The 15170-nt window shown below is 40.8% G+C and overlaps 1 protein-coding gene across 9 annotated transcripts in view; it reads left to right on the plus strand.

Annotated features, from left to right (window-relative positions):
- TRAPPC8 (trafficking protein particle complex subunit 8) overlaps positions 1-15170 on the plus strand; it is a 102777-nt gene that overhangs the window by 81638 nt on the left and 5969 nt on the right. For 5 of the 9 annotated variants that reach the window (XM_014568782.3, XM_075920767.2, XM_075920769.2 and 2 more), the window contains 3 exons: positions 374-553; positions 2630-2731; positions 14254-14301. In XM_014568782.3, the coding sequence (XP_014424268.3) occupies positions 374-553; positions 2630-2731; positions 14254-14301 (330 nt within the window). The remainder of the gene's footprint in view (positions 1-373; positions 554-2629; positions 2732-14253; positions 14302-15170) is intronic. The other 4 variants (XM_075920773.2, XM_075920768.2, XM_075920772.2 and 1 more) reach the window with 1 other exon arrangement.

Raw genomic sequence — 15170 nt, forward strand, 5'->3', positions numbered from 1 at the left:
ATTCACTTCTTTCCCTTCCCTCCGTGTTTTTTACTATGTAGGTTGTAAGCAGTTGAGTGCCTAGGATAGGAAATCCTAGTCTATTGAGCCCTCAAGATGTTGCTGTAATAGAAATATTTAAAAAATCAGTTTAATGGCTTTTAAATATATTTAGCTGACAGATGTTACTGTTCAAGCCAGTTGGTGTCCCAAACAATAATAGACTCACAGAACAGGCTATCATTTGGAATAGTGGGAATAACCCTTCCATCCCTCCTTGGTCATGAGAGAGAACTGGACCATCTCCATTACTTTTTTTCTTAATAGCTTCATAGAACAAACTTGAATCCGCTTGTTGCATGTTCTGAAAGCAAAATGTGTTATTTTCTTACAGATAATCAGTTCAGCTAGTCCATGTGCAGACTTTTTTTTCAGAAGCTTATCCTGTGAATTAAAAAGAACGCACACACAATCTAATATGTCTCAAGGAGCTGCAAAACTGTCTTTTGACAAGGCAGTCAGATTGATACAAAAGTGTAGTGAGGTGGATTTAAATATTGTTGTTCTCTGGAAGGTATGTATGGTCTGTTTTACTCATCCATAAAATAGTTGATTATGAAACATGATTAGTAGAAAACAAAAGCAGATAAGATGTTTAGGACTAATGTAGTGTTCTTTAGATGTATAGCTAATTTTCCAGACAAATATTACATTTTGTTTTCATTAAAGTTTAGTTTGGCTGGAAACAAGAAATTAATTGAAACCACCTTTGGGACAGTAGTGAAAGTTACTACTAGAACAGTGAATAATCAGGAATCTTTTTATTATGTCTAAATGTTGTGATTAGCTTTATAATTGAGAGATCCTGTCCCCTCCGTATATGCCTGTTTTCTCATGATGACCTCAGGCCTCATGAGGCTTGCTTTTTGCAAAAATAGTAAATTAAATCCTGATCTCTTTGAGCCTTTACCCAGGCAGAACCTTTAACTCTGAGCACACAAGGAGAGTCTCCTACACTTTGCTCACATTAGAGGATTTCTTTGAAGGAATGCCCCACTCTTTTTAAAGGGGTGGCTGCAGCTTCCAAGCATAAACATGAAAAATATGTCCACATAGCAGTAAATCTATATTCTGTTTGGCAGTATAAAATTCCCACATTTATTCGGGAGCCTGTACACTAGTTTCTGTACGTTTCCACTCTGCAAAGCACCATACGTTTCTTACTTCAGTTATGGGAGAAACTGCTGAGGGTAAAAGCCTGCTGTTTTCTGCTGTGGACTAGCCCATACTTGCGAGACATGTATAGACAGTAGGAGAACACAGCTCGATTCCTGGTTTAGAGTGTCTCTTCCTGGCTCTGGGGACAGATTGTGGTAACAAACAGGATACTAAATGTTACAATGCCCCCATGTGCGATTCTGTAGGAACTCAGCTTGACGCTTTTGGACATAGAAACACCCACCTCTATCATTTGGGGTACAAAAACATGACCTCTTACTACAGAGGCAGTAGCAGAGCCATAAAATACTGTATGTGGTCCAGCCATTACAAGGTAACACAGAGCCCACTTGCTGTTAGTGTGTAACAAGGCACTTTTGGAGTGTTTTTGAAAGACAAAGTAGTTGAAATTGTCTTCATTGTATTTGAGTCCTGAGGTCTGTTTCCAGCTCTTTTGAGTCGTCAATTATGTTTATGAAGTGTCTGGCTAGAGGGAGGTGGCAACACTTTTGAGTTTGCACATTTTTCCCATTTTCAAAATGTTGACTCTTGTAACAGCTGATACGCAATGGTGTTCCAAACTAAGAGAATGACAAAAGAAGTCTGATTCAAAATTCCTTTTATTTGAAATGAAATAACTGTCTTCCTCCTAAAGTTTCCAATGTGTTCATCTAAGATCTGACTTCAGTGGGAGTCTTGCGCTCCAAGACAGCAAAATCTAATATTGGAAAACTACCCTAATAGCAGTTTAGATGCTGCTAGATACTTGCAGAAATCTCTCTAAAAATATTTAATATAACAAAGTTGTAAGGCTTTGGTAGGTGTGATTTGAAGTATCATGCATTAAATGGCTTTGTGAAACGAACTGCTGAGCAGTCCTGTGACTCGTGCAGCAGAGCTGCATTGAATTGTATAGTTAAACCAGGAATTTATGCTGCAATGTCAACTATGCACTACTTCACTTGGTAATCTTTTATTATTACGGAAATAATTCGAAAATATACCACAATGTCACAGTGGAGCAAAACTGATTTAAATAAAACTATCTACAGAATATCCTGAGATTTTTTTTACATAGTTCACTTGAGATTTTTTAGTGAATTTTATTGTTAATTATTTTTGTGAAACACTGCATACCCAACTCTTTACAGTCCCTTGAATTAGAAAAATTAAGGCATCACAGAGGACTATTCTATGAGATTTATTAATTAGCTCCTTAGCTTTCTACTGCAAAGTAAATACACTTAATTGGAAGGTGAAGTGATTCCTTTATTCATACTTTTCTGAATCTGGAAAATATTAAAAGGTAGTATGAACGCAAGGTCATTGTCACTTCTAGAGTTTATATTATAAAATAGAAGTGTTGTTTGATAGCTTTTGAGGTTTGCAAGAAACTTAAGAAATACTGTATGTTTGTCAACTTTATATTTAGGCGTATGTTGTGGAAGACAACAAGCAGCTTATTTTAGAAGGACAGCATCATGTTGTTCTCCACACGCTAGGGAAGGAGGCTTTTTCTTTTCCTCAAAAGCAGGTAAACAAAATCCTTTTTGGTATTAAAAACCTCTTGCTTCACAAAAGTGTTTCCGAAGTGTTTGGTTTGCTTCCAAAATGTGAGAGTAAATAAGTTAATGAAGTTACCTTGTAAAGGTTTTTTTGGTGTTTATTTTGTAAAGCTCTTGTAAATATACATCTTGTAAATTAAAAGGAATCTGCTAATTTTGGAAGCATACTTTTAAGTCTGTTAAATGGCAAAACTGTAAAAACTGGTAAACTTAACTGGGAGAGATCAATACAAATATTCCTACCATTGTAATTACATTTTAGAATATCTGTTCTGTGATGTAACAAATAGTTATAGAAGAATAATTAGGGTGTGCAACAAACCTGTCAATACCTAAATATATGTGTGCGCGCGCAGCACTGTCTGTCCTAAGAATTAGTAATGTCTAAAACTGTCAACTCAAAATTGGTTAGTTTGAGAGTTAATTTGTGTAATACTGAACACATGAATAGTTCAAAGTATTGTTTTAAATTCTTCACATTTACAAGTAATGTGTAAAGTAAAGGTAGGCAAGGCTTAGTAACGAAAAGTTAAGTAACACTATTTTGCCCATTTTCTTTTCATTAGTTATCTTAGTTCTGTTTTCCCTTAAATCAGTATTTTATGTATTTCCGGTGAGCTCTTCAGTAGAAATTTATAGCAGAGTTGACTGTATTTATTCTGTTAGCTTACCAGAACAAGAACTCTTTTTTCTAATTGCATCTAAAGGCAAATATGGTTATATACATACATAACTCCTGTTAGTACAGAATCTGAAGATGTAATGAATTTGTCCTCACAGCTTCTCTATGGGATGAATTAACTCCAGTTTTATAGATGGGAAAATGAGACAGAGTAAGTGGATTGCTTTGTCTCATAGAAAATCTGTAGTAGATGTACCCTTAATTGGGACTCTCTGGTCCAGGTAAAGGGAGGTCTGGCCACAAGGGAGAACTGTGGTGGGGGGCCAGTGACTCAGCTGGAAGCCCTGTGGGGGTGGGGGCAGGTGGTGCAGCTGGGAGACCTGGCCCCAGTAACCGGGCAGTAGCAGGGAGCTGGCACTGGCCATATAACTCCAGCCCAGTGGCAGCCAAGAAGCTACAGCCTAGGCTGTGCAGCTCTGGCCCCAGCAGCAGTGGGGTCAGTGGGACCTGGAGAGCTCCAGCCCAGGGAGTGATGGCTGGGCTGGAGCCCAAGCCTGGAGTGGGAGGGCAGAGGCAGTGGTTTAGCATGGACTAGGAGAGGAGAGACTTCTCCTGGTCCAGCAAATCCCCTCGTTTGGAGCCAATCAGGTCCCAAGGGTGCTGGATCAGTGAGGTTCAACCTGTAGTAGGTTTTCCTGGGGTTCCTTTCCAGGATCTCAACTACTTCCTCTGCAGCATCAAAATTCCATTTATGCTTGAAGAGTAAGCTTCCTAGGTCTTAAGGATTTTGATGTGAAATAGTTTCATTTTTGTTGTTGGTATTTTGTAACCTGTTAGTACAATAAAAATGCTATTGTGTAGATATTTCAATATTTTATTTTAAATTGTACACAATAATAATAAAGTCTTTAGTTCTTGTTTAAGCCTCATACCTCAAAACTGACTTGTAACGTGAATTTGGTGAATACAGGTTGATCCTCTCTAATCTGGCACTCTAGGCTTGCAACATCTGTGCTCTGACATGATTTTAATTAAATAGCCACATCCATGATAAGTGGACATCCAAGTTTCCTGCAGTGCCATAGTTTGTTTACAGCCACCAGTCCTAGCTCTTAGTGTTCTCTGCTGTTATTTAGCTCTAATTTACCCCTAATTTACCTGGTTCTGCACTAGGGATGTTAGCGTGTAATTAGATAGTCATGTAACTGCATGAAATCTTAGCATTTACCAACTATTACATAGTCCCTGGGGGTAGTGCTGGCAGCCAATGCGCTCCCGGCCCCACACCCAGGGAGCCCCCTGCCATCCTGCGCTACTGCCTCTATTAGAGGCAGGAGCCAGGGAGTCAGCTTAAAAACCAGCTCCCTATGCAGACTGGCTGTCTGCCACCTCATGCTGCTGCCTCTGATACACTGCAGAACTGATGTGGGGTGGGGGAAGAGCAGGGAACCAGCTTTTAAACTGGCTCTTGCCTGCCCCAGCAGCAAGAGAGGAGAGGGTCTGCGGAACCAGCACATATAAGGAGCCTGCTTGAAAGCCGGCTCCCTGCGCGCATTGGCTCCAGTCTGCCCTCCTTCCGCTCTGTGCCACTGCACCTCTATCAGAGGCAGCAGCATGGAGGTGGAGGGGCAGGCAGATCTGGTGCTGGTGGGGAGCTTGCTTAAAGCCAGCTCCTCACGGGTGTCAGCTCTTGCTCCCCCCACCTCTTTGCTGTCTCTGATATAGAGGCAGCAAGAGGGTAGTGCATGTGGTCAACAAAATTAACCGATAAGTCCAGGCTTATTGGTTAATCATGTAGTCGACTACATGTTGACATCTCTATTCAACACTGCTGAGGTCCTAAAAGTGCTGAACTAGAGGACTACGTCTACACTGGCATGATTATCTGGAAATGCTTTTAACGGAAAAGTTTTCTGTTAAAAGCATTTTCAGAAAAGAGCGTCTAGATTGGCAGGACGCTTTTCTGCAAAAGCACTTTTTGCGGAAAAGTGTCTGTGGCCAATCTAGACGCGCTTTTCCGCAAAAAAGCCCCGATCGCCATTTTCATGATCGGGGCTTTTTTGCGGAAAACAACTCTCTGCTGTCTACACTGGCCCTTTTGCACAAAAGTTTTTCGGAAAAAGACTTTTACCCGAACGGGAGCAGCATAGTATTTCCTCAAAAGCACTGACAATCTTACATGAGATCGTCAGTGCTTTTGCGGAAATTCAAGCGGCCAGTGTAGACAGCTGGCAAGTTTTTCCGCAAAAGCAGATGATTTTGCAGAAAAACTTGCCAGTCTAGACACAGCCAAGAGGTTCAACCTGTACTAATTAAATCCTCTGACATACTGAAAATAGCTTTGTTTTTTAAAAATGGCTGAATCGTATGTACTGAAACTGTACATAGAGCTGTTTTATTCATGTTTTTGGTGATATTTTCAGTTACCAAATGATATTAAACTGAGGAAAATAGAAATTGCCTTTCCAGTAGTTGCCAGGAGGAGATTATCATCCACAGTTGACTGAACCATAGTAATTTGCAAGGAGACTGTAAAAACAAGATGCTGACAACATGGCGTTCATAATAATTCTGGCGGAACTCTTTAAAATGTAATATTATCTTGGCCCTAATCACATTCCAGTGTGAAAAATTGCATATTATCTGACTGATTAAATTGAAATACATCATAGATACATTTCCTTCCCTAAACTAGGAATTAGGAATTCTAAATCACTCTTTGCTATCCTAGCTAGGATAAGAGTAATAAAAATCGTGCACTTCAGAGCATAGCTTGTTCCTTTTGAAAGTCAACAAGATTTTTTTTCCCTTGCACGTACAGTATTACACAACTGCCTATATATGCATTATGAGGAGACAGGGTTTTCACTTTCATATTATGCATTACGTTTTTGTTGCTGATGGATACAGAATATTGGAATAAAGGGATCAGCTATCTGTTTTGGCACATCTTAGTCTTAATATTTTGTCTAGTAAGTTTTATAAATAGAAATTGTAACTCCAGGGCTGCTATATCCATGTGACGCATCTCATGTTGCTAAGCAGCATTGCTTTTTAAAAACTTGTTTCACATGCAGTAGTAGTGTAGGAGTCTTTAATGAACAGTTTTGAATCTGATTATGCCCTTTGCTTCCCCTCCTCCAACTCTACACATGACAAACTGCTTTTGAGGTAAGTCTCAGAAGGGTAGCCATGTTTGTTTAAGTTTTTCCAGTTGCAGACTAAGAATGGTCTGCAGCACCTTAGAGACTAACAAAAATTGAGAGAAAGATTAGACTAATGAATGTCAAATGTAGCTTATTTCCTTTGAGTAGCCAAAAAGGGAAGAGCAAAAAGGGAAAATGGGCATTATGTGACTTAGTTCTTTAGTCTCTAGTACTAATAAACAAGTGGCACAATACAGTCTCTAGTGCTAATATGAGGCAGAAATTGGAAGTCAGAACTTACAAATATAAACTGAGGATGAGGATTTTATTTATAAAATGGAATCAGTTCAAGCAAACTACTACATGTTGTACTTCCCTGATGTTCCTGGACCGGAGAGCCAAAGTGAAGAGAAGTCAGACTGTGGGGCAGGAGCACAGCAGGGGGCCAGCCACTTAGCTGGGAGCCTCATGTTGGGGAAGGGAGACCAGGCAGTGCAGCAGGGTATTCTGGCCACAGTGGCAGGGTGGGAGAGACAGCCCCAGCTGTGCAGCTCTGGCCCCGGGGAGCCCTGGATGGCTGGGCAACAGCAGGCCAGGCAGGGGCCCTACCTGGGGGCCATCAGGGAAGGGAACTCTTCTAGTCTTGCAAATCCCCTCATTCAGGATTGCTCAGGGCCTGACGGTGCCAGATCAGGGAAGTTCAATCTGTAATACAGCTTAGCATGTGAATGAAGATGTTATGGTAAAAACTGTCTGACTTACAAAACTACAAGCTTTAGCATGCATGTGCGTACATACAGCTGTGTGTGCATACTCTGGTGTTGGCTTAGAGCGGGTATGGGTAAATTCTGGCATGCAGACCAGATCCAGTCTGCAGGAATAGTCCTTGGTGAGCTCCCAGCTCCATATTTCACCTGTGCCTCTACAGGTATTGGCTGATCCCAGTGCTCATTTACTGTAGATCACCATACGCAGCTAATGGGAGCGACAGGAAGTGGTGTCCCAGGCTGTGCTGCTTTCCGCCACTCAGATTGGCTGTGATTGCCTGTACCTGTAGAACTGCAGATAAATATATTGGTTGCGGCCCGCTAGGAACTAACCCTGGTGCGTGGCCATTTTTTTTTTTTTTATTGCCCAACCCAACTTAGTCTAGGATTGAACCAGCTATGCCCACTAATATATAAAATGAGTGGACAAATGTACATCTCTGAAGATACTCATTATAGGATAGGAATTATTGCAGTTCAGTAGAAATTAGGTATTTGTAGTAACCATCCTTGCCACTACTTTTAACACTGCCATAGTGAAGTTCTTGTTAGCAGTTGGAGTCTTACCTGTCTTCCCTTCATCTGCAGTGACCAGTATCTTTTCAATAAACAAAGCTCAAATTATAACTCCCAAGCTATAATTATCTTGGCTCGCTTCAGTTTTCAACTTTCATCCTCCTCCCTTTTCCTTTACCAACCTCCACTAACCTGAAATCCTTTACTTTTTAATTTTCCACATTCAATTTCAGCCACTCCTCAATATTCTAACATTTTTTAGACTTTGTCTGAGCATATTTCTATTGATCACATGGAGTTCAAGGTAAGGGAATCCCAAATTGCAGATTGGAGAGAGATTGGGCTGGACAATGTTGAAATTTTAATTAAAAGGGCAGTCCATCACAGCTAAATCATTCAAAAAATATTGACTAGATTATGATTGAGATTTTTAGTTTGAAATGCTATTAGTGTAACAGTTTTAATCAATTTAAATTTATAAATATTTTTGAATTTTAGTCCACATTTTTTATATATTGGTTTGTTACAACATAAGAATGGCCATAAAGGATCAGACCAACGGTCCATCCAGCCCAGTATCCTGTCTGCCAACAGTGGCCAATGCCAGGTGCCTCAGAGGTAATGATCAAACAGGTAATGATCAAGTAATCTCTCTTCTGCCATCCTTCTCCAACCTCTGACAAACAGAAGGTAGGGACACTATTCCTTACCAATCCTGGCAAATAGCCATTAATGGACTTAAATTCATGGAGGTTATCTAGCTCTTTTTTAAACCCTGTAATAGTCCTATCCTTCACAACTTCCTCAGGCAAGGAGTTCCGCAGGTTGACTGTGCGCTGTGTGAAGAAAAACTTCCTTTTGTTTGTTTTAAACCTGCTGCCCATTAATTTCATTTGGTGGCCCCTAGTTTTTATATTCTGGGAACAAGTAAATAACTTTTCCTTAATCACTTTCTCCACACCACTCATGACTTTATATACCTCTATTATATCCCCCCTTAGTCTCCTCTTTTCAAACTGAAAAGTCCCAGTCTCTTTAATCTCTCTTCATATGGGACCCATTCCAAACCCCTAATCATTTTAGTTGCCTTTTTCTGAACTTTTTCTAATGCCAGTATATCTCTCTTGAGATGAGACCACATCTGTGTGCAGTATTCAAGATGTGGGCATGCCATGGATTTATATAAGGGCAATAAGATATTCTCTGTCTTCTTCCCTATCCCTTTTTTAATGATTCCTAACCTCCTGTTTGCTTTTTTCTGACTGCCGCCGCACACTGCGTGGATGTCTTCAGAGAACTATCCCCGGTGACTCCCAAGATCTCTCTCCTGATTAGTTGTAGCTAAATTAGCCCCCATCATATTGTATGTACAGTTGGGTTATTTTTTCCAGTGTGCATTACTTTACATTTATCCACATTAAGTTTCATTTGACATTTTGTTTCCTAATCACTTAATTTGCTGAGATCTTTTTGAGGTTCTTCGCAGTTAAGATCAAAGCAGATTATCTAGAGTAGTTTAGAATAGTCTGCAAACTTTGCCACCTCACTTGTTTACCACTTTCTCCAGATCATTTATAAAAAAGTTGAGTAAGATTGGTCCGAGGGCTGACCTTTGGGGACCCCCTCTCCGTTTTGAAAATTTACCATTTATTCTTAACTTTTGTTTCCTGTCTTTTAACCAGTTCTCAATCCATGAAAGGATCTTCCCTCTTATCCCATGACAACTTAGATAAAGTAAGAGCCTTTAGTGAGGGACCTTGCCGAAGACTTTCTGGAAATCTAAGTACAGGGAGTCCCCGGGTTACGTACAAGATAGGGACTGTAGGTTTGTTCTTAAGTTGAATTTGTATGTAAGTCGGAACTGGTACATATTGTAGGGGAAACTCTAGCCAAACATTTCTCCAGAGCTCAGTTTTATTCTCCCACACCTCACTTCCCTCAGTCCTTTATTCTCAAGCTGAGGTGTCTGCTGAGAAAAGCCACTCCGCGTCTCCCTGGTCTGCTGGGGGGGGGAACTAGCTTCACATCTCCCTGGTCTGCTGGGGGGAAGCAGCTAGTGCGGGGTTGCCTCACCCCGTTTGTAAGTAGGGATCCGATGTAAGTCGGATTCATGTAACCCGGGGACTGCCTGTATACTGTATCTTCTGGATCCTCCTTGTTCATATGTTTGTTGACCCCTACAAAGAACTCTAATTGATTAGTAAGACATGATTTCCTTTTACAGAAACCATGTTGACTTTTGCCCAACAAATTATGTACAAAGTGTACAGTGTTCACTTAATTTTTTGTAATAATAATAATAACAGTAGAAAAGATAAGAAATAGTTTTTTTTTTTTTTTTTTTTTTTTTTTTTTGGCCACCTCATGCAAGAACTGTACAGGACCATGGATGTTGCAGGACCAGAGTCCCCCAGTGGAGGGCCAGCAGTAAGGGTCCCTGTGGGGCCAGCAGGGCAGTGAGCTGTCAGCAGGGAGCTGATGGTGGGGCTGTCAAACACTTGCCAGGAGGGCTGCCAAGTGAGGATGGAAGACTTGGCATGTGGCTGCCCAGTGGGGCTGGGAATGCCGGTGTGGTGCTGGGCAGTCTAGGAAATCCCAGGAGGGCAGTGCCACCTGCAAGAGGTGGGGAGCTGGCTGGAAGGCCAAGGTCCAAAAATGACCTCCCCTGGCCTGACAAACACTCATCAGGAACCAGTCAAGTCCTGAGGGTGACAGACCAGGGAGGTCCAACCTGTAGTACGATCTCTTTTGTGAAAGTGCAGCTTACAAATGTAGGTTTGTTATATATCTGCACTCAAAACAAAACAGTGTAGAACTTGAGTCCACTACTTCTTGTTTAGCCTATTGCTAAGACAAGTAAATTCATTTACATTTACAGGAGCTGCCTGCTTCTTATTTACAATGTCACCTGAAAATGAGAACAGGCATTTTATGGCACTTTTGTAGCTGGCATTGCATGGTATTTACATGCTACATATGCTAAACATTCGTGTCCTTTCATGCTTATGTCACCATTCCATAAGATAGGCTTCCATACTGATGACTGCTTCTGCATAATAATGATCCAAAGGTTTAGTCTTTCAGGCCTCTGCCATACTGTTAAATGTGTAGGTAGTGTCTCACTCAACTGCTGACTCCCAGCATGCACCGGCTCCTGGGAAGCCAACTGCAGCCCAGTGCTACTGCCTATGTATTTTTGTTCTTACTGGCATGTCATTCCACTTCTTGTATGGGGTTTTTTCCCCTCTCTATTCTGCCATTCAGCATTGCTCATTTGGTTCAAGAGTCTTCATTTTGCAGCTCTCGCAGCCTTACTATTATCTTTCAAACTCAGCTAGGAGCATTTATTTATCTCCTTCGAACTATGAGACTTATATGAAATTATATTGTGTATTATTTTTTGTGGAATACATCAGTTAATTTAAAAAACAAGTATATTTAACATTCTTTGGAAAAGGAGCAAATAGGAAATAGATACTGCCAAGTGATGGGGAGGAATTGCCATTGAAATCTATGGACTTGAAGGTGCCCAACATCTCTTGAGATCCTGTTCATTGCATAGAAACTTCAGACTGATTTAAAATAGTTGAAGGTGAACGTGTTTCTTAAAAAGCCTCTGCTTCCATTTGGCACCCATCTTGTTGAAATGCAGTGCCTTTTGACTTTTACAGGTGTCCCAAGTCTTTTTAAATGCTGGCTTAACAATTTAAAGTTAGTTTGAATGCAGTAGCTCCTAGACTTCGAATAAACCAATGTTAATGCAGGATGGGGTTTCTAGTGTGGTTTCTTTAAAAAAACAAAATCTAAAACCACATTAAATCCAACATAACATACATGACCATTAGTAAATCTCAGAGGGGTAGCCGTGTTCGTCTGAAACTTTAAAAACAATGAGTAGTCCAGTGGCACTTTAGAGACTAACAGAACTGTATAGAATCATGGGCTTTTTATATGCATCTCCCTTAAATATATCTTGGTTTCTGTTACTTCCACTCCAATTCATCTGATGAAGTGAGTTTTATCCACAAAAGCTTATGATTCTACATTTTTGTTGGTCTCTAAGGTGCCACGGGACTACTCATGATCATTAGTAGTAGAAGTGAAGGTAAACTAATTTGAAATACCAGATCTCTGCTGCTTGTATTTTGTAAAGGCTTTTGCTGTTTCTTAGTCTAGTTAAAATTAGTGTTTAACTAATTTAGTTAACCTGAAATTGAATGGTAATGTTTCCAATGTTAATTATATGAATGCCTTTTACAGCTAATATTCATGGAAGGGATTGCCCAATTTTTGAGATTCATTTGCCTAACAAAGGGGTTTCTTAATTTCATCGTTCTGATGCAATATTTACTATTACAATTGATAGGAAGAATAATAGTCATTTTTATTTGTATGTTCCTAATGGTTTTTCAGAGGGTAATTGTGGGAGGCAGCATAATTGGTTCCTTTATTGCTGATTTGTAGTATTGAACAACTGATTTTTAAAAACTGTGATTTAGAACAAGTCAGATTATCCTGATTGTCCGCATCACTTTGGACTCCATCATCCATATCAGTTATGGTTAAAACCCATTCTGTCTGCCTCTTCCGAAGATGCCTGTGCACTAGTTCTGGAGTGGATAGTTACAATATGTATGGATCAAAATATTTAAGATTTTTTGATCAATAGCCAGAATTTATTTAATCTTAGTATGAATCCATTTTATCAAATTGACATGAATGGGATTATATGAGGAAAATTAGTGCCATTAGCACTGGAGTATATATATTAGCCATACAGGTTGAACCTCTCTAATCTGGAATTTTGTAGGTCTGGCGATGTCTGTACTCTGGCAACTCTATGGCTGCTCCAGGACTGGAGCACTCACAGGGAAAAATAGTGGGTGCTGAGCACCCATCAATGTCAAGCTACCCCCTGTGCCTTCTTTCTCCCCATTGTGGGGCCCCACTGCAACCTGGGGGCCCAGCTACCAACCCTTCTGCTGCCTCTCAGGGTCCTAGCCACTGACCCCTCTGGTGCCTAGGGTCCCAGCCACTGACCCCTGTCCATGCCCCTCACTAGCTCCCGGCTGAGACCTCAGCAGGGGGTAGCTCCTGAATACCAAGTAGGGCCAGGACTGAAGCCCCACAGCCAAGGGCTCCAGTCCACAAGGACCCATGATTGGGACCTATAGCTGCTGCCTGGGACCCTAGGTGGCAGCAGAGAGGCCAGCAGCCCAGGATCCTGGACAGCAGCAGAGGGGCCAGAGGGCCAGGAACCCAGCTGGCAAAAGAGGGACCAGCATGCATGGGGCCATGCTGGACGCAAAGCCCAGGTGTGCTGTAGCACCCTGTGCACTTCTACTTCCCACACCTGTGGCGATCCACTGGCGCTCTGCACTGACCTCTCCTGGTTCCAGAAATTCTCTGATTCGGCCCCGTTCAAGTACTGAAGGTGCCATGGTAGAGGTTCAACCTGTGGTGGTATTTTGTTTTGAAGAATGTTTTGTTTTTACATAAAGGTTTTAATTGTTTTCACAGAATTATTGATATTAGCAGAATTCTATTGAAACTTGTTCCTGAGACCACAGATCACTTTTCTTTGGTTTATGCAGTGTTGTTGTGTCTTGTTTGTCCCAGAATATTAGAAAGACAAGGTGGGTGAGCTAATATATTTTACAAGACCAGTTTCAGTTAGTCTAACAAGAAACTGACCTCACCCACTATTAGGGATGTGAACAGTTAACAGATTAATCATTTAAGCCTCACCTTTAGGCAGGGGGTTACTCCAGCCCAACTCGAGCACCGGGCCCAACTTGGATGTGCCGTGGGCAGAGGCGCTCCAGCTCAACTTGAGGAGCCCTTTCCCAACCCTGACAGTCCCCCCTCACCTGCCCTTGTGTAATTGGTTAACTGGTTAAACATAAAGTTAAACCAGTTAACTAACTAATTGGGATTTTACATCCCTGCCCACTGTGTGTCTGATTGTCTAGATTTCTTAAACTCTCCAGGTTACTTAAAAAGGAAACTCAGTGAGATGCTGTTAGTCAAGAGCAGCGCTCTGAGTGTTTGTGTTTTGAAACCACCCCTCCCCCCCATCACCATCACCACCACCACCAAAAAAACTATTCTGGAATTCTGGCCTTATTGAAGTTCTTGCGAGTTTTCCTATGAGTTCATCATAACCAATATTTCATCCTCTGGGTACAAAGATTATTGTTGAAGGGATATCTTATTTAGGAACCAAAAGACTAAAATCTGGAGTGTTAAATTGTCCAATTCAAATCTGTTGCCAGTCCTTCAGTACCAAGGTAATGTGAACTAAGGGTTTCAAACATGTTAAATTAATTAAATAATGAAAATGTAATGATGCCAGATTTTTGTAATATCAGTTGCGTTTTGTAACCTATCTTACTGATTTTGCTTGTGTTCAGATAAATTTTAATATCTGTTTTTTGTAGGGTTTTAAAAAAATACTCGGGAATTCTGATTGGGAGGACTTGGAACAGGTAATTGACATTAGGGGGAAGAGCAATTTTTAGAGTGTTGACATATGCTATCAAAAATAATATTGAATATTCTTCAATTAGATATCTTCTAACCTTCCCTCCCGCATCCTCAGTGCAGTTGTATGCTCTCTAAATACAGCTAGTTTATACATAGTGTCAACTTTCAGCAAGATGGATGCAATTACAGCAGAACCAGAAATGCCAATTGAATTAAAAAGATAGTTTTCAACCGTATTCCATAGTTAATACAGAATAGTATTCTTGGTTCTTGAACATTTAGGCTGTTGGTCTGAACACGGCGAATTAGTTTTGGTTTAAAGGGCATATAAATTGCTGACATAAGCATAGCAATAAGCTAGTAATACTGTGAACTGTTTCACAGAACATTGTGTTGTGTTAGTTTCTGGACCAGATGTAGCCAGGGTGATGCAATGAAGTTACACTTTCCTACATTGTCTAATCCTCTCTGTTTTGGAGGTTGATATCCCCAAAGGGAGAGAGTATTCTACCACTTGCCTTCCCTTGGATGTTGTACTATGAGGGCCCAGGTAGCTTTCATTTTTGGAGGAGCTTCCTAGGTTTCAGCTTTAGAGTTTTGTTGTATTCACATGTTCCCTTCCCAACCAGTGCCACCCACTTTGCGGGCGTTCCTGCCTATCCGGGATTCCTTTGTGGCAACCTCCCCATGATACTTTTCACTGTAGGTACTTGGGTGTTTTTGTGAAAACCCAAGATGAACTTGGTGTGCTATCTAAACATGTTCCATTTTCATCTTACCAGTAATACATATTTGCAGAACTCTTAGTAGTCATTGCTTCAAAAAACCAGTTTTGGGAGAAAAAGATTTAACAATGTGCTGCGATTATAGC

Source organism: Pelodiscus sinensis, chromosome 2 (assembly GCF_052426305.1).
Source record: "Pelodiscus sinensis isolate ZL-2025 chromosome 2, ASM5242630v1, whole genome shotgun sequence".
Classification (NCBI taxonomy): domain Eukaryota; kingdom Metazoa; phylum Chordata; order Testudines; family Trionychidae; genus Pelodiscus; species Pelodiscus sinensis.